The 23,551-nt window shown below is 36.7% G+C and overlaps 4 protein-coding genes across 7 annotated transcripts; 2 read left to right on the top strand and 2 right to left on the bottom strand.

Moving 5' to 3' along the window:
* Positions 1 to 6,492: 6,492 nt before the first annotated feature.
* Positions 6,493 to 8,937, top strand: LOC112506795 (macrophage migration inhibitory factor homolog). Of its 2 annotated transcripts, XM_025111070.1 has the most exons (4): positions 6,493 to 6,669; positions 7,678 to 7,878; positions 7,962 to 8,020; positions 8,716 to 8,932. In XM_025111070.1, exons 1-3 carry the CDS (start codon positions 6,559 to 6,561, stop codon positions 8,013 to 8,015), a joined length of 366 nt encoding a protein of 121 aa, XP_024966838.1. In that variant the 5' UTR covers positions 6,493 to 6,558; the 3' UTR covers positions 8,016 to 8,020; positions 8,716 to 8,932. The 2 variants fall into 2 exon arrangements, with proteins under 2 accessions (XP_024966838.1, XP_024966839.1); XM_025111071.1 differs by lacking the exon at positions 7,962 to 8,020 and having other exon boundaries at positions 8,716 to 8,937.
* Positions 8,938 to 8,980: 43 nt separating this feature from the next.
* Positions 8,981 to 9,753, bottom strand: LOC112506794 (PRA1 family protein B4-like). The gene has a single exon (XM_025111069.1). It carries the CDS (start codon positions 9,720 to 9,722, stop codon positions 8,994 to 8,996), a length of 729 nt encoding a protein of 242 aa, XP_024966837.1. The 5' UTR covers positions 9,723 to 9,753; the 3' UTR covers positions 8,981 to 8,993.
* Positions 9,754 to 12,472: 2,719 nt separating this feature from the next.
* Positions 12,473 to 16,776, top strand: LOC112506426 (BRCA1-A complex subunit Abraxas 1). 2 transcript variants are annotated; one of them, XM_025110452.1, is made up of 3 exons: positions 12,473 to 13,353; positions 13,474 to 13,550; positions 16,515 to 16,776. In XM_025110452.1, the coding sequence occupies exons 1-2, from the start codon at positions 12,484 to 12,486 to the stop codon at positions 13,519 to 13,521; spliced, it is 918 nt and encodes a 305-aa protein (XP_024966220.1). In that variant the 5' UTR covers positions 12,473 to 12,483; the 3' UTR covers positions 13,522 to 13,550; positions 16,515 to 16,776. The 2 variants fall into 2 exon arrangements, with proteins under 2 accessions (XP_024966220.1, XP_024966221.1); XM_025110453.1 differs by lacking the exon at positions 16,515 to 16,776 and adding an exon at positions 16,085 to 16,160.
* Positions 16,777 to 16,908: 132 nt separating this feature from the next.
* On the bottom strand, positions 16,909 to 23,081 carry LOC112506425 (protein DETOXIFICATION 44, chloroplastic). 2 transcript variants are annotated; one of them, XM_025110450.1, is made up of 13 exons: positions 22,743 to 23,081; positions 22,193 to 22,314; positions 21,736 to 21,864; positions 21,473 to 21,615; positions 18,970 to 19,105; positions 18,793 to 18,889; positions 18,595 to 18,695; positions 18,358 to 18,521; positions 18,017 to 18,088; positions 17,809 to 17,925; positions 17,623 to 17,718; positions 17,426 to 17,547; positions 16,909 to 17,352 (listed from the first exon to the last, which is right to left on the bottom strand). In XM_025110450.1, exons 1-13 carry the CDS (start codon positions 23,042 to 23,044, stop codon positions 17,292 to 17,294), a joined length of 1,662 nt encoding a protein of 553 aa, XP_024966218.1. In that variant the 5' UTR covers positions 23,045 to 23,081; the 3' UTR covers positions 16,909 to 17,291. The 2 variants fall into 2 exon arrangements, with proteins under 2 accessions (XP_024966218.1, XP_024966219.1); XM_025110451.1 differs by having other exon boundaries at positions 18,358 to 18,455.
* Positions 23,082 to 23,551: the final 470 nt, after the last annotated feature.

The raw sequence follows: 23,551 nt of genomic DNA, 5'->3' as shown, positions 1-23,551 counted from the left end.
CCTCTATCTCATCATTCATAGCTTTTATCCAACTTTGATCATTACATGCTTCTTTAAAACATTTGGGTTCGACAGACTTGTTCAAACATAACATAAATTTTCATAAGAAAGACAAGAATAATTAACCACTCTTTCTATACCATACTTAACTTTTCCTTCAACCACAAAATCATCATATTTATGAGAAAAATTGATAGGTCTAGAAGACCTTCTAATAGACTGAGTTTGGGACTTAACACCCTCAGAGATATGACCCAAAGAAGTTTCATTATTATCAATAATAGTACCTTCAGTCTGTAGCACAGCATCTCGAGGATTACTGGCAACCATTCCAGGGCTACCCAAAGGCTGCCAACTAGTAACTCTGTCTAGGTCACCTTATCGAGGAAGACCTTGATTATCTTGAAGTTTAGAGTTGCCTAGAGATTGCCTATTGTCAGCTCTGGATAGGCTACCTAGCTCACTACGGTTATTGTATCTAGAATCAGACTAACAACTATTTTCATCAACAATAGGTCCACTATTCTCATCATTGGGTCCCGCAACATCAGAATCATTAGAAGAACTAGGAACCAAATCAAAGAAATTAAGATTATTAACATCTTCATTACTAAGTTGATCAGTTTTGTCCATACTCATCTTGAAAGGAAATATATTTTCATAAAATTTGACGTCTCGAGAAAATATAATTTTCTTTGAATCAAGACTATAAAGCCTGTACCCCTTCTTTGAATTAGCATAACCCAACATAACACATTTTTCCAACTTAGGAGAAAATTTATCTGTAATGTTAGGTATACAAGCAAAACAGAGACACCCAAAACTTATGAGATTAGTAAAGGACCGGGTGAAAACCATACATAAGATCATAGGGACTCTTATCGTTTAAGATGGAAGTAGGAGTTATGTTTATTAGGTATGTAGCAGTTAAAATGCATTCATTCCACATATAGAGAGGAACCCCACTCTGAAACTTGAGAGCCCTAGCAACATTAAATAAATGTCGATGTTTACGTTCTATAACACCATTTTGCTGAAGGGTATAAACACATGAGGTTTGATGAATGATACCTTTAGACTCAAAAAACTCACTTAATTTGTGATTAATAAACTCTGTTCCATTATCACTTCTAAAGGTTTTAACAGTTTTTCCAAATTGAGTGTGAAGAAGACTACAAAAGATTTCAATATACTCACCAACCTCATATTTTCCTTTTTAAAGATATACCCAAATAGCACGAGTAAAGTCATCAACCACAGTTAGAAAATATTTATGTCTTTCACTACTTTGAACACGGTATGGACCCCACACATCAAGGTGAACAAGTTCACCAAGACTTATGGTTTTATGAGTGCTAGCAGAAAACTTTTCTCGTGTCTATTTTTCCTCATGACAAACTTCACACGGGCCACACTCTTCACTACTAACTTTAAGTCTATTTTTTAAAACATGAAGCACTTGGTCAGTTGGGTGACCAAGGCGACTATGCCATAACTGAGAAGAGACAAAACACACCCTACCACTATTATTAGAGGAAAGTGAAGCGTTACTAGTAGGATTATGATCAAAGAAGTATAGGCCACCATTCTGACTACCAGTCCCCACAAAACTCTTTATATGACAGTCCTGAACATAACACTTAGATTCATCAAATCTTATGAAAACCTTATTATCCCTAGCCAGCTTATGGATACATAAAAAAATTAACATTAAATTCGGGAACCACAAGAACGTCAAAAAGAGTTACATATTCCCAATTTTGTTTATTTTTGCCTTAGTCCCATTTGGATGATTAACTCTTAGATTTAAATCAGTAACATCAACAATATATTCTAAATTTAAACAATTTGAAGTCATATGTTGGTTAGCACCAGAGTCAGTTATCCATCCTGATTGAGAATTTTGAAACATACCTGCCATATTGGCAGTAGCTCCGTCACGGGTAGGTTTTTGATCAATTAAGCTCAAAATTTTGGCAACCTGTTCTTCTGAAAAAGCGAACGACGGTTTAGGAGAAACAAATTCAGAAATATAAACATTTCCAGCAGTGGGTCTGAAATTAGAATTTTGAGGTTTAAAATTTTGACTTTGATTTTGAGGTCTGGGTCTGTTTTAAAATTATTTAGGAAATTCTATTAGTTAAAACAACGCTCAATAGTGTGTCATGTGTTGCCACAGTATTTACAAACTAGAGTAGTGGGATTTCTTCCTGATTTTCTTCTGTTATCAAGACTTTTACTAAAAAAAAATAGAATTTTAAGTTTTCTAACGATTTTGATTTGGATTTACCCCCCCCCCCTCTTTTCTTGAAACAAGAGAAAAGTCAGTCTTGACAGAAGGAAGGGGATCTCTAGTTAAAATATTACTCCTGATAGGTTGATAAATGTCATCTAACCCCATAAGAAATTGCATGAGTTTTATCAATTGACTGTGCTCCAAAAANCCCCCCCAATGAGATTCTTCTCTTGAAACAAGAGAAAAAGCAGTCTTAACAGAAGGAAGGGGGTCTCTAGTTAAAATATTACTCCTGATAGGTTGATAAATGTCATCTAACCCCATAAGAAATTGCATGAGTTTTATCAATTGACTGTGCTCCAAAAAATTATGGGAAGCTTTACAAGTACAAGACGGAAGTTTTACAAGAGCATCAAATTGCTTTCAAAGGGAATTTAGTTTATGATAATACTCAGAAACAGACGAGTTATTTTGGCTTAAAGAGTTGATTTTTTGATAAAGATTAAAGGTAACTGAACCATCAACTTTATTAAGAGTTTTGTTAGGATCCAAGCTTTTACCACTACGCCAAAAGCAATTGTTGGTGGAGAAGACGCAACTTATTTTCTTATAGCGTAGCAACCAGCGCCACGTTTCGATTTAGGAAGATGCTGGTCAATGACCCAACAATCCCCCCCCAGAGCATCTGCCAGCACTAATAAGATCTTTGCTAGAAGTCAATGGTTGCACAACATGCCTTTCGCATCATTATGCACTTCATGGGATTCGAACCCGTGACCTGCTCTGATACCACATGTTAGGATCCAAGCGCTTACCACTACGGCAAAAGCAATTGCTGGTGGAGAAGGCGCAACTTATTTTCTTATAGCGTAGCAGCTAGTGCCACGTTTCGATTTAGGAAGATGTTGGTCAATGACCCAACAAGTTTCCCTTAGCTCCTCCTAAACTTGAAAGGATTCCTTTGAAAACACATGACCTAAAAACAGGTCCTCAGTCATGTAACTTAAGATCCATGAGAGAACCACAAAGTTACAACGATCCCACTGCCTTTATAAGACAGGGTCGTTCACAAGACGCGGACAAGATTCATCAATGAAACCTATTTTATTTTTGGTTTCTAAAGCCAATATCATAGCACAAAACCAAACCTTATAGTTATCAGTTTCACTCAGCTTAAAAGACAAGATAAAACCTCCACTAGTATCACTCAGATGCTAATACAATGGATCTCCAAGGTCTAACTTCATGACTTTGGATTCTACTGGACTTGCAGGTTTAACTAGTGAAGGATCCATAAAGAAAAAAGAACACACAAGAAGGAACCGAAAAGCTTAAAGGCAGGATTCCTAAAACAATGTAATCATGCTAGGTCAAGCCAACTTTTCAAATTCCAAACAGAAAAGGAGAAATACACACAACAAAACACACCACAGATACAAGAAGAAGAACAACCAACAAATCTTACCACAGTTCCTCAAATAAAAACATACTTACAAAAACAATAGAGAACCACTTGAAAGCAGGGAACCACAACAGCCACAGTGGCCTTTTAACTTTTGTTAAAAGAGATAAGAGGATTACAGACAGAAGGGAAAGGATCCATGAAACACCTGAACAAAACAACAATGATAAAATAATATGCCAGATTGGAAAGGACACAGATCTTGACACGATTATAGACATGTTATTTAAAGCAGAGATAACATAACAACAACAGTAAGAAATAAGAGAAAAAATGCCAGATCTGGAAGGGACACAGATCTTGACACACTTATAGACAAGATAACAAATTAACTGACATATAAACAGGATAACTAATAGCAAATATCTAATAAAAGAGAAAAATGCAACAAATTCAAGGTCACAGAAGGTGACCACAATAAATCAAAAAGAACTAATATGAGCTCAACCCAAACAATCATACCAAGCTATGAAGCTAAACTTGAAACACAATCTAGATCTGGAAGGACATAGATCATATCAAACAGAAGCCACAAAGAATCTGATTAGAACAAACACATATCTGCTCATGACGTAAACAGATGTGAAGCAACAATGACATGCATATATAAGAACTTATACGAGATTTAAGACCAGATAAAATCATAACAAGACATATCTTAGGAAAAGAAAGAACCAGATCTAACAGATCTGAGAGAAACTCACGAACAAACAAAGCTAACAGATAGAGAAAACGGACCTCGAGAGGGGATCAAAAGATCTGTTTGATACTCAACCCAATCGATCATATCCTTTTAACAAAAATGAATCTAAAGACAGAATCAAATATCATGATAGGATTTGGTAAATGAGTTCTTAAGAACTTGTTAATCCAAGAAACCCTAACCACTCCTTTATTTGAACCATATATCATAAGGATAGAAGAAATCAAAAAGAGAGTGTATCTGAGTGCTCCGATACCATGATAAAACTAATATTGTTCAAAGAATCATTCGATGCTATTATTCAAACAAATAAGAAATACAAGAATACAATAAACAAGATTTAGGTTTAGAACAAAACAAACGATTATACAACTGTATGTGAAACAAATAACGAAAGAATGAGAAATCTTAACCAAGAGCTCAAAGAATGATTTCAATGTGAGAAAAATGAGATTGTGATACGACTAATAAAGAGTTAAACCGTTTATATATAAATTTGCTTTTAACAACTTTGCCCCTTGGAGAATGTAGAAATAGCTCCGCCACCCTTTAGCTTTTCTTAAAAGTGAGGCGTAGTCCTCCTTCTTTCCAAGCAGCTTGACTTTTCATTAATGACAAAATCTACCCTGATCTGTTAAATCTATTATCGATTAAGGACAAACAGGTTAAGTTAGTCAAGATTGGAAACATATATATTTCAAACAAAAAAAAACTTGATTATAAAATTTATAAATAGAAACGAAAGATGAAATGACTATTTTTTTTGTTATTGTTAACAAAAATAGTCAAAATAAATTGTATAAGTAAGAGGTTTATTATGTAATAACAATCAAATGCATAAGAGAACAAAAACCTAGGACCAAATGATTCTAAGACAACATTTATGACCGTTGATTTGACCAAAATCTAAACTAAATTTTTGGCAGCTAATAAATGTATGCATTTATGAAATGTCTCTAGACCATGTCTTTTGACATGGTAAAGTTGTCTTTCTTTGACCAAATTAACATTTTTTTTTTAAAAAAAAAAAGATAATTAACAAATAAAAATTCTTTGAGGTTTTTTTCCTAAGGCAACTTATTTTCTGTTAGTTTTTAAACGATTTAAACATACGCACTTTGTTATCGACATATCTAAAACCAGAACAACTAATTCAAGAAACTTGATCAGTAATATTCAATCAAAGGTTACCATCGATTAAACAGGTTTGATTTATGGATCCAAGATCTGAGCCATGTTATCCAAGAACCACACCAAATTGTTCAATTACACCATATCATTTACGATCCAATTGTTCGATTTTTTTAATGAAAGAGATAAATTTACTTTATGAACTTAAATTTGTTCTTGTATATGCTCTAGGTTGTGATAAATCCATTTGGATTGTGCAATTGGTTTCAATCCTTCTACTACTAAAGTTTTGGGATATAAGGGGCCATTTACCTAATGTTTACCCAAGTAAGCGTTTACCAAATAACATTACCTCACCGGATGAATATGGTAAGGACCAAGAATCTTACCCGGTAAGAACGAGATAAGGACCAAAAATCTTACCTGGTAAGTGATGGCAACGACTCTTACCACGGTAAGCGTTTATTGGATAAATTGTTGTATACGATGTCATTTTGGTGGACTAAAATCTTACCCGGTAGGTAAATAATAACGTTAAATTTTATCGGTAAGTACTTATCAGGTACGTGTTTGGTAAAAGACCCCTAAGTTTAAAAGTAGATTAATTTGTATAACCAAAATTTTAATATAAATTTTTTATGGATAAAGTCGGTGTCATTTATGTATTATAAAAATAAAAAGGTTAATAATATTAAGTATAAAATAAGATTGATAATAGCCATGTAAACAAATCCTCCCTTCCAAACAAACTGTGAAAGGTTTTGATGAAAAATAATGCCAGATTTAACAACTTGTACTAAAATTGTGATAAGACTACTAAAATTATCAAATTTTGACAACTTCAGTGGTCAGATTTACAACAATTAAAATATTAGTGACTAAATTGAAATTAACTAAAAGATTAGTGGCCAAATTCAAAAATATGGCCAAGTTTAAGGTTAGGTTAGGTGAGGTGGGTGGGTGGGTGTGTTTGGAGGGTTTTGTTTTACTGTGTGAAGGCAGCCAATTGTTAGTGTGTTGTCCAAGATGCCGTGCCTGAATCTGTCAACCAACGTCAACTTGGACGCCATTGACACGTCCTCCATCCTCTCCGAAGCCACCTCCACCGTCGCCAAACTCATCGGAAAACCAGAAGCTGTATAATTTTCTCTTTCTCTGTCTTTGTGTGTGTGTGCTCGATATGTATTAATAAGTTGTTAGGTTTATCAGTCCATGTGTATCGATTCACGCTGAACTTGATTTTTTGTAAATTCACGCTAAGTTTGATTCGATGAAAATTCTGATTTTTAGGGTTTACTAGTGCAGATTCAAAGTTCAACGTCACTTTGAGTAAACTTATGGTATTCTCGATTGGAGACTTGTCACTAAATTTTATCTTCACGTTTTACGATCGAATGTCAATCGCGTAAAATTATTGCACTCCAAGTCCAAGAAAATGAAATCTTATACACCGATTGGGGACATCGCGTAGAAGGAACGCGTTATGGAACTTCATTAACAAGATGTCTTGCTTGAACAAGGATTATCAATTACATGCTTATACAAATAATTGTCAATTGCTCATTTACGCCCAACTTTTATCAACTAGATGACGTAAATCATCAATTATCGTTAAGATGTCAATATTCCTTCCATCAAGTTGGTCTTTACCTCATCTTCTTGTCCGAAATTTACCATTAATGTTAGTTTATGTGGTTATGATTAGATGATAATGATGGCATTGCTATATGATTTCGAAAAATGAAGCATGTGATTGATAAATCTATTTGTTTAAGTATGTAATTGAAAATATGTGAAAGTACAGTCATCCTGTCATCTGTTTTGCCTTGGCTTAAACATCATTTACACTTGAGTTTTTGATGAAATGTATATGGAAAATTGTTAACCCCCAACCCTCCATTTCTAAAGAGTGCTAAAGAAGAGACCAATTGTACTTCTGGATGTTTAAAGTAAATTTCTATGGTTTTAACAATGGTTATGGAACATATAGTTTAATACGTGATACGGTAAGCTTATGTTCTCATGAGTTTGGAACATGTCTTCATATTTAAGTACTAAATGAGCCTGTGAATGTATGCATGACATGATTCAATTACTTGATAATCATTTATGCTGCCTCTGATCTTGTGGTTTTGTGTTGCACAGTATGTGATGATTGTGTTGAAAGGTTCTATACCCATTGCTTTTGGAGGTACTGAGGAGCCAGCTGCCTATGGTGAGTTGGTGTCGATTGGGGGGCTTAATGCTGATGTGAACAAAAAGTTAAGTGCTGAGATTGCGGAAATTCTTGAGACCAAGCTATCTGTTCCCAAGTCGCGATTCTTCCTGAAATTCTACGACACCAAGGCAAGTGATTCTCAATATTCTCAAGATATGTCTTTCTTTGTCTTGCACTTGTGTCTTCTCATTTCAATTTCCTGTGTATTTAGGCTCATCAAAGTCAAGAAAATGCACAGTGTCTGCATGCTTTACACCAGTCCTAGATCATGTAAATCACCCTTCACTATTTTAGAATCAAAGAAAAGATTTACAAGCTTTTCATATACTCCCTCAGTTGCAACAAATAAATGCAACATTTGACAAGATACTTTTAAGGATTTTAAGTGCTTAATGTTATTAGCCAAAAATCTAAAACGCTCCTTCAGAATGATAAGATAGAGAAACATTATGGACTACAATCAAAATCAAAATCAGCAGAAGTGGTATCTGCAACCTGAAAGCACCACTAATCCATGTGGTGTAGGTTTACCACCATCGTGTCCTAGAACCAATACCCGATCACCCTATGGGAGGTTGGTGTTGCCACAAGGATTTTGCACCCAACGGGGGTAAGATTGTAATCTATCCTTCTTATCATCCCAAGGGTTGCGAGTGAGCTAATCCCTTTTGTAGTTGAATTAACAATATTATTGTACAACTAGAAATGCGCAAAGTGGTTATGTTTACAACAGAATGTCACATTTGTGTTAATGGGTGGGTGATAAAGTTTCACTCCTTCATATGGTCATCTAAAGAAAGGAAAATGGTGGGATAAAAGAAATTTGTTGCATTTATTTCGAGACTGGAGGGAGTACAATTTTATTAAAATTGTATTTGTATCATTATATGAATAATGTATTGCTTTTTGACAGTAAGATGAGTGTTTTCGGGCATTTTATGGATTGGTGATATGTGTGTTTGCAGGGTTCTTTCTTTGGATGGAATGGCTCCACCTTATAAACTGAAGTTGGCATTCGCAGGAACTTTAAATGCATTTGTGGGAAGATCCCCAAAAAAACATGATTTTATATAAATATTCGAATTCAGTTTCATGATATTTTAAAAAAAGATTGAAATGTTGGTGTTACATTGTGGGTGTATTGATGCATCAAAGGTTACATGAATATGAATCATTCTAATCAACAATGAATGGATTTCCAATTTTTCATACCATTTATTATATACTTTATCTATATCCAAGATCAAGCACGAGTTGGAGCGATCATCGGAGCGGCTGAGGCTGCGGCAGTGGAGGCGGCGCCGCCCAGTAACGATAGAAATCCTGTGGAGCCACTAGGGTCTTGTTCATCAAGAAACAGATCCTCGGGAGCCCTGAATGCACCATGAGTACACACGATACCCATTCCAACAAGCAATGCTGATATCAGGATCGATCCAACGCTGGTTAAGAACACCACGATGATGCTCAAAACGATCAACAGGCCTAGGGTTTCACGCTCGGAAAACGTACGGCCGAGAATCACCAACGGTGGTTCGGTGGGGCGGAAGAGGTAGAGGAAGAGCCAGGCGGCGAGGAGGCCAAGGAGGGTGATGAGAGAGAAGGGATTTGTAAGGAGAGAAACGCCGATGACGGCGGCCACGACGGTGAAGTAGTTGATGCGGAAGTAGGCATAGTTCTTGCGGATCCGTGTTGTGGCGTCGGAGATGGATTCAGGTTTTGAGAAGGCGGTACGGTCAACGAGTTCGGACCATGCACGACGTTCTGAGAGGCCGGAGCGAACAGTTCCGGTAATGTGATTGATGAATGATCGGAAAGCAGGGGTGGCGACGGGGGGCTGAGATTCATCGGCGCCACCTGTTTTTGAGTTAGAGACGGGGAGGACCGCCGGCGATGGGGAGTCCATGATTAAATGTTTTGCGAAGAAAGAGCCTAAGGTAGGAAGCCAATGAAAATGGAGATGGGAAAACATGGGTGGGTTTCTTTTCTAGTTTCAAGGTGATTTTGTGGTGAAAATAATTCCAAATTACTTATTTTAATAAATTGGAGAATTAATTTTAATAAAAACTTCTCTTTTAATTCCAAAAACTTATTTTAGTATGGAATTATATTAATTTTTTTTAATACCAAACCAAAACACCAACTAAATTACTCTAATACAAAGAGATTCAAATTTGCCATCCAAACCTAAAGATTACATGTAGCTTTTGTTATTTATAGGGTTCAAAATCATAGGCGCTCGTTTACTAAATGCTTATTGGTTAAGGGTTTATCGGGTGTTACTCGTCATAGCAGGTGGGAATGACAAGTGGTAAAAATCTTTTACTCGTTACGAATACAGTAAGGACAAATAATCTTACTCAGTAAATGTTTATCAAATACCAACAATCTATTTTGATGGTTACGAAATTTACTCAACAAGATAAGTGAATGTGATAACTATTATCGTTAAGCACATATATGCTAAACCTTTGAAAAATAGATCCTAAATCATGTACCATTTAACTCCTATAACCGAATTTAGAAACATTTTTCTAAAAGATTGAAGTGGTAACATAAAAGGTGTCTTGCAAGATTTGAACTTTGATTCCTAATGAGACAAGGATATGTTGGATATACCCGAATAATTAATTTATGGGCAGGTATAATCTATTTCTTGATGTTCATAAACAAGTGTAACACTTATTATAGTCATGTTCTAATCTAGTTTTCATAGACATCTATAAAAGTTATTAGAGTATGTCCAACAACTATGTTATATTTCGACAAAAAAGTTGATTACCGGCAACCTCAATCAGCCTCACACATAACCTACCTTCGAGGACACCAATGGAAGTTGACATTTTTTTACTCACTCAGTGGTTGAGGCTAACAGGGGGCCTAGAACACGGAACCTTCCTCCAACAAATAAAGTATCAAAAGTCAAAATCTCTAAAAAAGAATTACATCAAACTCCAACATCTACTCTATTTTAGAGATTGTAACATTAATTTATATTACTAAAATAAACAATACATTTAATAAAATATTATCTCTTTCTCCTAAAAAAATTAATTCCAGTACCTCTTATTGACGAGAACGATTAACATATTATTTTTCTCTATTAAATATTGGGTTTTAATGATTTCTCAAGGTTTTGGGGATTTCCACATTCTCTCTCTTAATTTCTCTATTTTATCACACATTATAGCATAACCGTTAGAGCAAAAAAAAATACTCTAAAACTATCAAAATCTCTATTTTAACATAATTGTTGGAAACACTCTATCCCCTTCGGAAGGAGGGGCATAAGCGCTTATGCCTACAACCCTAGATAGGGGAAGTTCATAGACATCTTTCATTGATCACAGTATACAATTCACTATTAGAAAGCGTTTGGTATGCAAACATGATTGGATATGACAGAACTGGACAAGACAAGAGGGTGACACTAGATGGAACAGGACTGTATAGAATAAGTGTTTGTCTGGTATTTGGTATGACTAGGACTGGACAGAACAAAACTAGACAAGTTGTCCTCAAAAGTTGTTTTATGATTTTATACATCATATAATAGTTATAATTAACACAAATAAAGTAAATAATTTAATTTATAAACATTTTTACACAATTTTCATATACATAAATAAAAAATAATACCAAATTTGAATGGATTTTTTATACAATTGATAGTAGTTTGAAAAAACCCGATTCATACAAAGGAAAAATTATGTTTATTTGGTTTGGAAGATCTTTATCAATTGGTGAAGGTACGGTGAAGATTGTTGCAACAGTAATGGTTATGGAGGTAGAAGCATTGGTAATTGATGGACGATTATGGTTGTGGAGGACGTGAAGATGGTGGGATAGTGGTGGAGGATATAGTTGTGGCCTACATTGTGGAGGTAGGTATGATAGTGGGTAGTGGTCGTGGCAGCAGCTGCAACTAGCGATGATGACCACTAAAACAAATATCATGTTATTGTTATATAATCAAACGATGTTTAATTAGTAATATTTTAGTTTCTGTTTCATTCTTGTCCTATCTTAATCCACCTATTTTCGTGGAACAAGAAAAACCTTTTTTGGCCTACGATATCCCACCTTGTCCCAACTCTTGTTCTTTTCCTATGTCGCACTAAACGTGGGACAGTGAGTTCTTGTCCTGTTCCATGTCACACCAAATGTGGAACATTGAGTTTTGTCCTGTTATGTCATGTCCCATGTACAAAACACAGCTTTACTCCACACTAGTTTACTAGTGTACAATCAATAGTCAATAACCTAAATAGATTGTAATCGGATTCCCGGCTAGCTTCACCTACAGACAACTAGTGTATGGGTCGAGAGATCTGCCATCGTTAATAAAAATAAATTGATCATTTTATTTGTGCTTGTAGTATCTTATTATGTAGTATCATATCATGTGGGTTGGTGGAGGTTGCATGTCTCAAGTGAATCCAAAGTGCAAGAGGCAAGAGTCCAAACATATTGGTAAAACACAAAAACAAATTATGTAGTATATTACTATCAACCAAACATATCCAAGATACATAGTTCTATGGAAGAAACATGATTGGTCCAATTTGTTGTGGATTGAATTTCATATTCTGGAAAGAAGAGGATGATAGTTGCATAAGTTAAAAACCTGAGGGGGAAAACATGTCAATCTTGGAAAGTCTATCGTCACTCATTATCCCATTTCTTTCGACTCCCTCCCTCTCACAGACACAGACACAGACACAGACTCAACCATGGATGCCATCTCCTTACACAAGATTCAAATCTCCGGCCCAACCCTTGCCTCCTTGATCCAACGTGTTTCCTCCGCTGCCGGCGATGTCGACGGCCTACTCTTCGGCCGTGTAAGCCACATCACCCCCTTAACTCTCTCCGACGATTCTTCCGCCGCTACCACCTCCGATCAACCAACTCTCATCGCAACTGTCACCTCTTTCTTTTCCTTCACCTCTACCTCCACATTCTACTCCGCTTCCGGCCAACTCGACACACCAGCACTCAACAACCTTCTCTCCACCTCATCTTCCGACGATCGCCTCATCGGCTGGTTCTCCGGCCGCCGTAAAACCCACCTCCGGCCATCCATGAGAGAAAGCTCCGTCACCTCTGCTCTCGCATCCAGTATCCAGTTCTCTTCCCAAGTCCAAAACTCTCATGAATCTCACACTTTCCCCCCTTGCATTTTCTTCCTCCTAACGACGCCGTTCCAGGACCAATTAATCCACACCCATGAATACAAAGCTTTTCAGTTTCAATCGTCAACTGATTCCTTTGACCCCAAAACCCTAGATGTGGTGAATTTGGGTCCAGCTTTCCGAGGTCATTACGGTAACTTCACACCCAACTCTCCGTTTCCCGATCTGCCATTCCAGGTGAAGGGTTTAAATTGTGAGTCTATGGTTGAAGATGAGGGTGAAAAGGAGAAGGAAAAGTTTGGAACATTATGTGATGAAGGGTTCAAAATTGGGAGATTGAAAATTTTAATGGGTTCAGAGGCAGCTAATTACACTGCTGAATTGGAGGAGTTGTATAATAATATGATCAAGAAATTGAATGGACTGGCTAAGCTTGTTGAACAATCGTCTGCTAGGGTTCTTGAACAGGTAGTGTGGGTGTTCAATTGTTTTAGGATTTGGTAATATTGTTAATAAATGATTGTTTTTCATAATTAAGGGTTTGTTTTGCTTGGTTAATGGTGGTGTTTTTTCTATAATAATTTACAGGAAAATCATAATATGAAGTTGAGGTACAAAGTGGCAGGATTTGAATGACGTTCATGTGTTCTGTTTTGCTCCTTGAGGTAAAAGTTTTAAGTACTTTCCTTGATTTATTTAGAAATGGAATCTACTCTAGTGAGATGGATGGCGTTTGAGAAAGGGAATGGTTTCAACCATTGTCATCTGTTCTAGACAACACACATACTTAAAAACACTCTAGTTGGTTGCAAATGGCTTAAAAACAGTCTGGTTGGTTCATAATGGGTAAAAAGAATAGCCCTGTTGGCAGAAAATGGCAACTAAAAATGGTTGAGGATGGCTTAAAACACTCTATTTGGTTAAATATGCTCCTGTTAGGGAAGTTGGCAACAAAAAATGGTTGAAAATGGCTTAAAGTCCATTGGTTAAGAAATAAAAATGGCTAAAAGACTTCAGTTGGCAATGGTAAATAAGAATGGTTGAGACAGCTTAGAAACGCTCCAATTGGTTGAGAGGTTATCAAGACACTCTAGTTGGCAACAAAAGATAGTTGAAAAATGGCTTAAAGGCGCTCGAGTTGGTTAAAAGTGGCTACAGAATGCTCCTAGTGTTGAAGAATGGCAACAACGAAAATGCTTTAAAAGTAAATACCTGGTTAAAAAAATGGCCATCCAATTGACAGAAATGGCAACAAAAAGTACTTTGTTGGCTATTATCTTTTTTGTCAATTTGAATGTTCTTTTCGCCTTCTTGCACCTCTGTTGGGTGTATCTGATGTCTTTCTATGTTAATTTCTTTTTGGTTGGACATTACAATTGTCCTTCAATGGTTGACACCCATGTTAGATGCCTACAGCATTTTTGCAACTATACTTGGAATGAGATCATGCTCATGTTTTAGGTTGTGCATGTCGAGGCTCTTGGTGCAATTATCTATGCTTAATCCTCATCTTAGTTATGTATGTGATTGATCTGTTACTCTTGTTCTCTATATCCCACAAATTAGTGTTTGAATGATGCTGTTGTCTTATGATTAAAAGCCAATATTACCGAGATTTAAGAAGTCTTGTAATAAACTAGGTTCATGCCCAAGATGATTGAGATATAGCTACTGTAGAGGGACCATGAATGTTTTATGATCTCTGAAATTTAAATTAGTAAAGGAAGATGTATGATATTTAAACAAAAGGTTAGCCGAGGGGAGTGTATCACATTATGCCTTTGGATAACCTAGTGGTAGCATAGGTCTTAATCAGTGAAGAGAAATATTGAGATAGAGATAGCAGGACAGATCTATAAGTGCACCTTAGATTACATCAAATCACAATGACTGAATCATTCAAAATAAATCAATTTGACTTTAAATCAGAAAACTATCAACTAGAATGAATTTTCTCCCCCCATTTGTAAAATATACAAGTCTAAAACCGAATCAGTGATTCTTTTTATTATGTTACATAAATTATATATATATATGTGTGTGTGTGTGTGTTTCTATACATGTATGTGGATAAATTAGACACAATTTAAGCTCAAGTCTTGTTCTTCTTTTTACTTGATGTGTTTATTTTAGTCCAAACTATAGATTTATAATGATTTTTTGTCTCGTCTTGCTTCCTTTCTCTCTTGTAGGCAAAAACTGGCAAAAAGAGGCTAGACCTTGGGGCCGCTTCTCCCCATAGGTCGCCAGTTTGAGTCTTCCTAGGGCCATTGAGGATTTTTCTTTGCTGTCATCTAGGGCCCCATGGGATTAGTTGATGTGAGCACAAGCTAGCCTGGACACCCATGGTTACCATAAAGCAACTTACATTTCAGATTTAGCCTTAGTAATGATTCTTATAAATTGTGAATTTCATGTTTCTTCTGACAGAAGATCAAAGTGTCACTTCAATGTCCCAATCTCATATCCCATGTATTCATGGTAAAAAAAACTTGGGTAAGGTCAACACCACACTTGTCACATTCCTAAAGCACCTGATCCCCTGGATACAAGGCTTATAAACTTGAAAGCTGCCGAATTTAGTTCTACATTATCTTCACTAGTGAGAAAGACTACCTTTTTGTCAAAACATTCTATTCGTCATAATTCTGTCACTCTATCAATTGTTGCCGGTTTAGAAGTTCTCCCCCTGCATATAGTTTTAGTTACTTTTATGGGTATATGGAATTTTGTATGATTACCATGGATATAAAATTCTTCTTTGCTGTTTTTTAGCATCTTGCATGCATTTTTTTTCTGCACATCCAGCGACTTGCATCCAAAAGTAGGTGTATTGTTTCTTACTTATTTCTATATGATTGTATAAGTCAAAACAGGCATATGAAAGTTTCAATGTCTCGTAGTTCTACAAAAGTACGTAATCTGTTGCTTCATGGCTTTTGGACTGCTTGAAATGGGAAGTAAATATGTGATACTACTTTTCATACCAGATTTCTAGGTAATTTATGGTATTTCAGGTTACATCATTTTCTTGACTTGTCTCTAGTCTGTGGGCCTGTAGGATTTCAGTGTAAAAAGGAAATGAAAAACAAAACTGGTGAAGCTAAATGAACTTTTAACTTTTATACCATGGGATCAATATTGCCATGAATTATTCGTACATAGTAACTGATAAGATTTCTCTTTCTGGCACAAGAAGGTTGTGGTTTGAGTCATCAATGTTATCTCTTTGCAAATATACGAGGAAAAGAAGCATCTGTCATTAGCATTCTAAAATTCCCGCTTAGATCACCTAAGCAGCCACCTGCATAAGTGTCTCCATCACTTCCAGCTTAATCAGCCGTCTAAACGACGTTTTGGTTGTGACTGATTGATTTTTCTTTGCTTGTAATCTTCAATTGATTTTCTCAAATAGAAGGCAACCTTTTGGATAGTTTGTATCAATGGAATAACATTTCTCATCAAACTGTTAATGCTCATATGTATATCCAAGGAATGTTCATGCACCCGTTCTCCCTTTTAAGGTTCTTTAGATGATTGGATTACTTTTGTGCATACAAAAACATTTTCCTCAACCTTCTGCAGATCTTCTTTCTAATTTTTGTTTCTAAATTCAATTTTTGTTTCAGGTTTGTGAAGCGAGAAATTATTGAGTCGAAAACTGGAAGTTGGTCTCGTAAAATTCAACTAGTTTTTGAAAAACCTGCTGTTGTTTTAGTTGGCAAAAACCAGGATTCGTGCTGTGTATACTTTTCTGGTGTGCCTCTAAATCGTCAACAAGTTTCTTCTGTGTAGGTTTTCTATATGATTTGAAGCCATTTACTGTCATCAGAGGGAAACCGTTTCTCGTTCTTGGTTCTGAATTGCAAGTTTATAAGCATTTTGAGGTTGCTGGATTCTGTTCATGACCAAGTGATGATAGTTTATGTCCAAGTCTTTTTACATGTCCCCTGACAGCTCTTTTGGTTTCGACTTAACAGGCAATTGCCAATATAACCAAGATTAATAATGAAGAAACAAACAAGATGATAAGAAAAATGACATTATTCATGGATGATCAAGTTATGATACAGCATCTAAACTTTAAACTGTATACAATTAACAAAAAAAAGTTTCATTTCAAGTAAGTACCTTCTTTACTCTTGTAGTTGTAGTTATAAATCACAGAGGTTTGTTTAAATATCGACCCAGGTTCTCTCAAATGGGTGCATATCCTTCCTCCACTTGTGTTCTTTTAAGGTCCCCCTTGTGTTCCTGCATGGCCGCTTCCTTCAATAGATTGGGTTTCTAAAAACCCCAATCTCAAACCAATTGTTGTAGGCTTGAATTGCTTCATATGATTTGTTTGTGAGATAGTAAAACATTTATGGCAACATAAATCATCACTTCATATGAAGATTTTAGCATCAGCTTTCTTGGTCAGTTTCAGAGTAAACAAGTTTCCATGGTCCTTCCTTTGTTCCTAACCTGGGAAAAGTAAGTACACAAATAAAACATCAATTCCATACATAGTCTTTTTGACATTTGGAATCGTGTTTACCTCCAGAATCCAGCCACTACTCTCATTGTCATAAATAGAAACAGTCCAGTCCAAACCCCAGGAAGACCGAATTCAGGAACAATAACAAGAAAGAATGCTGAAGCTACTACTCCAATCGCCACCTTCAAGATATATAGTATATATCAGAATCTACTTCACATATTATGATGATGAAAGGTACAGAAATAGCAAAGTACCATGGAATATGAAGCGTATTTGAAATCTGAAACTCCATAGTAGAGCCCGTCAAGAACAAAAGCAATAGCATTCATTGGTTGAGATGCAGCTACAAACTACATCAAGAAACCACTTGTAAGACAGCATCCCATTTGTAATGATCTACTATACAGAAATAGGGTCTAAAGCAAGTACAAGTTCCTTACCAAGGTACCAGACCTTGCAATTTTTAGGACTTCCGAGTCTGTGCTGAACAACCAAGATAGTTGTCCGAATCCAAAGACCAAGATAAAAGTCAGGCCAACTCCTGCTGTTAAGCCAATCTGATCATTACCCAAAAGAGAAAGCTGGATCAATGGTGATAATTTTCTTGCCAAAAAAATTTAAGCCAAGTTATGAAAGTATATCCCTAACCTGCAGACATCTGTATATTACTCTGCGTGCTTGACTGTAGTTCTTTTGCGAGTAACTACTAGCAAGAATAGCCTGTAAAAGAATATGAAATGAATTTCCATCATTGAACTTAACATCAACTTCCAAGTATAATCTTTGATTCTCCATTTCATAAAAGTATCTATGCAGATCTCCTGATCACCTACATATTCCTCCTACACGGCATGCACTCTCTCAGCTCAGAGGTAAAGGACAAGTCCCACATCCGGATGAGAGATACCAACTCTTTACAATATGAATGTTAGCACTAATTGTGACCAAACAAAAGAACTGAAAAATATACATGCTTGAATCCAAGTTACCTGGCCTGCAAGTGCTAAAGCATCAGTGAGCAAAGACAGAGCCAACCAAACTTCTAAGCATATCTGGTGACCAGCCATAGCCACAGGGCCTTCTCTTGCTGCCATCGATGTAGATAGAGTCATGGTAACAAGTACAGCCAAGCTTCTACACATTAGAAGCCCACCTGAAAAAAAATCTTAAAAAATACTCATGATTGTCACTACAGATTCACATATCAGTTGCTTAAGGAAACATACCAGATTTTAAATATCTTCCAACTTTTTCACCATCTACATTTGGAGTGACTAGTACAACTTCTTCATTCAACTTCCATAGCAGGATGAAAGCAATCAGATATCTGCAAGCAAGTTCAGACTTGATATTGAGAAAATTAAATAACTTTTAACAGCTTTTTACAGTTAAACTAGAAAAAGAATGAGCACAGCATGACGTACTCAGAAATTACCGTCGCAATTGCAGCACCACCAACGCCAAGTCCAGAAAAGAAAATCAATATTAGATCCAGTATCACATTTAGCAAGTTTCCAGCAGCTGTAAAATGTTAGGAGTTATTAATGCATAAAAACAGAGTAATATGGTTGCAGATGCTAGGAAGGACTAATAATACTTGCCAATGGCATATAAAGGGGTCTTAGTGTCCTTAAAGCCACGAAAAGTTCCTTGTGCAGCCAAGGCTAATACGATTGCTGGAGCACCCAACGCCTTTATCGAAGTAAACTGCTCTGCCGGTATTCTCATGGGCGAATCCTGGAAAAAGGATACAGCATAGCCTTTGTCAAGTTGCAATGAAATATTGCACTTTGGAGACAGGTTGTTTCTTGTGGTTTTACAACAATCAGAAGAATATGTTAGACAAATGTGTGTAATTGTAACTTCGCTAAAACCGAACCAAACAATCCCCAATATATCCCTTCTCGGGGGGTGAGTAAGTGGCCTTTATCCCAAGGAGTAGAGTTTTTTCTATGAAGACCTCCAGTTTATGAACAGTGTGAGCAATAAAATATGAATAAATTGGAAAAAAAATGAAAGAGAAGACCATGAGACCAGAGAGAAAGATATATGGAAAATGGAAAGAAGAACCAAGGCTACTTAGAAGCAAACATTTATGATACATGACAAAAACAAATGCTCGTACAAGGAAACAAAGCTACACAACCCTCAATCTAAGGATACCATTAATCTGTATGCCACCCCTACCTTCTATGGTTCTACCTCACCGCTCCTTTCCTCCCACCCATGCTAACTACAAACCATCATCTCTGCTACCTTCGTCCTAGGCCTCCAAGCACTCTTATTAGAGAACTGTCTTCGAAAATTTCTATGGCCGCTATATCCTTCATCAGTTGCTCAACCCAGGTTCTCCCTCCTCCTCACTCCATTGACCGTCACGTTTTCCACCACCCTCAACGAAGCTGCCATATGTCTCCTAGAAATGTGTCCAAACCACCTTATATGGATAGTTATTAGATTGGATCATTTCAGTTCTATTGGATTTTGAACTTCCATCTAAGAACCAACCACTCCAAGTTGGATGTTGAAATTTTGGATCCAATCTGATCCAATTACGATTGGACATCCGATTATAATGGTTGGTTTAAATTGGATCGGGTCTACACACCCCCAGGTGCAACTCCTGACTCTACTCTGAAGACCCCGTTCGGTATCTTGTTCAACATGGTCTGACCAAAGGTCCATCTAAGCATCCTCAATTTTGCAACATCCAACTTCCTCTCATGGACCTTCTTTGCCGCCAAACACTCGAACCTATACAACATAGTTGGTTTGATGACTACCTTGTAGATATTTGCCCTTCATTTTTAGCATCACTTTCTTGTCACACAACCCCCTCCCCAGTGGCAGCCCCTCGATTTTAATTACTCCATCTTTATGCAATGTGTTATGTCATCATCTACCTCTATCACCTTTTGGATTATGGGGCTTAAGTACTTAAACTTGTCCTTTTGGGGTACCCTTTGCCTCTAGTGTTGACTTCTACCCCCACCCCCACCCCCTGCATCAATACACTCCCTGCTGAAATTGCACATCATGTATTCGGTCTTACAGGGGCTAATGCGCATGCCTCTACTCCAACCTCTCATTGACCTCCATTTTCGACTCCGCTACCCACACAATATCGTCCGTGAATGACATACTCCAAGGGACTCTCCTCCATATCCCTTGGCAAATCTCATCCAAAATTACAGCGTATAGGAACAGACCTTGGTGTAGCCCTATCTCCACGGGAGATCTCTGTCTGACCCAAAGGTTTCCTGACACAGGTCCTTGTTGGCCCATACATATCCTAAATTGCAGTGGCATACCTCCATAGTACCCCTTTCTTATCCAGGCTATCCTCTGTAATTGTAACTTGAAAAAAGTTAAGCTCCTTGAGATGTGTGAAGCATATGAAGTTTCACACTTATTTGTAAAGCTTTGTTGATAGGATCCGCATACCTTTTGTTAGAACGAGCTAGAAAATGACGAGGAAACTAGGCATTTTTTAATAGGAAGGAATCTTGGATATAGAGATGACTAAAGGTTTCCATAGTAAGTTTTTCAGTTACTTAATTCTTTTTCAAACTAGTTTGGGAGTGGATGAATACACTAGATTCTGAACTTCAAGATGTTAAGAAAGAATGAATGATTGGCGCTATAAATGAGAACATAAATACCTTAATAGAAGTAAAGGGTAGACAAAGAATTCAAGTGAGCCTTACTTCTCTAGGCAAAGTGGAAAACCAGAAAGGGTCAAAGTGCTCCTCCATCCATGCCTCTTCAAAGGTCCTCTTTTCGAAGGGAAAATTACAAACACCATAATACATCTTGAGCTAGTTACATGCACTGAACAAGAACATTCCCACCCACCACCCCGCCTAAAAACCATGGAATTATTATAAATCCTATTCCATATGATAAGTGATAATAAACTGGCAGGGAAAACTAGCAATTGCAGGCAAGAATCCATCATGGAGACGCCAAAGGTAGAACTAGCAAGAACTAAAAGTATAACTAGAATGTGACACTTGCTTTCAAAAGAAATGAAGTTTCAGGAAAGAAAGGGAAAGTAAAGTAGTTACTGCGCATTAAATGAATATATAGCTACGAAAGACGTACAACAGGTATACCCATGGTGTTCAATAAGAAGCCAGAACCAAGAGAAAGTGCTATGGTTTCTGCAATGCCAAAGGCAGCAGCCAGGGCCAAAGAAGTTGAAACTGATGGCAGAAACTTCTTATTCTGATTGTCAGCCATGCCAGCTGAACAAAGAAAAATCAAGCAAAACCTTCATTAGATTAATCATGTATAATATAACAAGGTGGTCCAAACTGCAAAATTGTGAAATAGGTAGCTATGAATAATGGTAGAATCATCATCACCTTTGACTAATACTGCCTGTTCTTCAGCGACAAATGAGGTTGTGATATTGAGCAGAGGGATATTAAACAATTTTGCCACTAGGTTAAAGATTGATATAGAAACACCAACTGCAGCTAATTCAGCAGAGCCTACACCAATGAACAACCAAACCCATCACATGCATATATGAGAATGGTAATACAAGTTGAGCCTAAAACCCTTATGGGTAGCTCATCTTGTCAAGCCTTAGATTTGCTACCCAATTCGAGTTACCCTGGGGCCACCGGAGATTTTCCCAACTTTTAACTTGAGGGTCACATGAGATAAGTCTCATGGGCTGAAAACTGAAATCAATAGGGGAGCACCTCCCAAGATAGATTGTTGACACTTTCAGCTAACTTCTTGTTGGGATTCAAAATTCCTGTGTTTCAAACTAAATGGCACATAGATTATAATGAGAATAAGTTTATTATTTACCCAAATGACCAACAAATGCAGTATCAACAAGTGAAGTGATTGGATCAGCAGCAAGGGCTAATGCAGCTGGCAATGCAATTGACATGATCTCCATTCCAAGTTCATCGAACTTAAGCTTCTCTCTGCACCCAAAAACAAAGCAAAACAACTAAATCACACATCAATAAATAGAAAAAAATACTTAAAGTGCCTTAACTGTTCCCGGGTACACTTCAAGATAAAAAAATTTCTGAAAAACAGTTTATTCAGCACAACAGACATTGAACAATACCCATGCATCCATACTTGACTTAATATGGAAAAACAACCAAACAACCCCTTGCTATTTACACACCCACTTAATATGGAAAAACAACCAAACAACCCCTTGCTATTTACACACCCAGATAGCAGTGTTTAGTAAACACAGGCATTTTGTCATAATAAAACTTCCATCAACAAGGTATCATCATCTCCAACTCTACTCTTGTAAAACATAGACTCTTCTGTCACTACAACTGTCAGAAGATAAAATCGCAGATACAAGTTAAGAATGTCAAGTAGATATTACCTGAAACCTTGAATGAACGATACGAACGGGTTGAATGAAGTCGAAGCGGAAGGCAAATAAGAATCCAGATTCTCATCATCTTCGGAATCAATTCGGGATTCAAATCCGGGTTTTTCAACAGGGAGTTGTGGAGATGATGTGCTGGGGTTTTGTCTGGATGATGATTTAGGTAGGGTTCGAAATCGAATTGAACAACCAGAGACTTGTCTGATAGATTCAACTTTGAAATAGCGAATATCATGTTGAAGATTTGGTGAAGGAAAAAGAAGATTCTGATGGTGGAAGAGACAGCAGCTGCTCATGATTTGCAGAATCTGAGAAAGGGGGGAGAGGAACCAGTTATTGATTTTGTTATCAACCAATTTTAACGGCTAAAATGCAAAGGACTTGAATACAAATATCTCCTGTCAATGTCTACGTTAGGAAGCCACTCAACTTTTCGTATATTTTCAGATCAGCCACGATTCTTTAAGAAATTTCAAATTTGAACCCATTCAACAAATATTATTTTAATTATAGTCAAATAAATATATGAAATGACAAATATACACGAATTTAAGGGGGTGTTTAGGATTGCTTATAAAAACAACTTATTGACTTATTTCGGTGTGGCACAGGTAATATACACTTTTGAGTGTTTAGATAAACAACTTATACATGTGTCAAATCGGTAATAAGGAGTTTTTGAAGAAGTTAAACTTTTATGACTTATAATAAGTTGATAAGTGTTTTTGTAAAAAAACATAAGTTGTTTCAAGTAAGCAATCCCAAACACCCCATAAATTAATTTTGTCAATTTACTCGTAAAT

This window comes from Cynara cardunculus, assembly GCF_001531365.2.
Source record: "Cynara cardunculus var. scolymus isolate 2C chromosome LG 2, CcrdV1, whole genome shotgun sequence".
NCBI classification, from domain to species: Eukaryota; Viridiplantae; Streptophyta; class Magnoliopsida; order Asterales; family Asteraceae; genus Cynara; species Cynara cardunculus.
The sequence above is the reverse complement of the archived record's forward strand: the minus strand, read 5'-3'. Positions and strand labels throughout refer to the sequence as shown.

Bases quoted from the DNA above. Each gene is read 5' to 3' on its own strand.
- LOC112506795 (XM_025111070.1), top strand. From the start codon at position 6,559: ATGCCGTGCCTGAATCTGTCAACCAACGTCAACTTGGACGCCATTGAC. The intron at 6,670-7,677 runs GTATAATTTTCT...TGTGTTGCACAG, and splicing joins TCATCGGAAAACCAGAAGCT to TATGTGATGATTGTGTTGAA. The intron at 7,879-7,961 runs GCAAGTGATTCT...CTGTGTATTTAG, and splicing joins TGAAATTCTACGACACCAAG to GCTCATCAAAGTCAAGAAAA.
- LOC112506794 (XM_025111069.1), bottom strand. From the start codon at position 9,722: ATGTTTTCCCATCTCCATTTTCATTGGCTTCCTACCTTAGGCTCTTTC.
- LOC112506426 (XM_025110452.1), top strand. From the start codon at position 12,484: ATGGATGCCATCTCCTTACACAAGATTCAAATCTCCGGCCCAACCCTT. The intron at 13,354-13,473 runs GTAGTGTGGGTG...AATAATTTACAG, and splicing joins CTGCTAGGGTTCTTGAACAG to GAAAATCATAATATGAAGTT.
- LOC112506425 (XM_025110450.1), bottom strand. From the start codon at position 23,044: ATGAGCAGCTGCTGTCTCTTCCACCATCAGAATCTTCTTTTTCCTTCA. The intron at 18,890-18,969 runs GCAAGTATTATT...AACATTTTACAG, and splicing joins GACCCCTTTATATGCCATTG to CTGCTGGAAACTTGCTAAAT. The intron at 18,522-18,594 runs GTATGTTTCCTT...ATTTTTTTTCAG, and splicing joins TGGAAGATATTTAAAATCTG to GTGGGCTTCTAATGTGTAGA.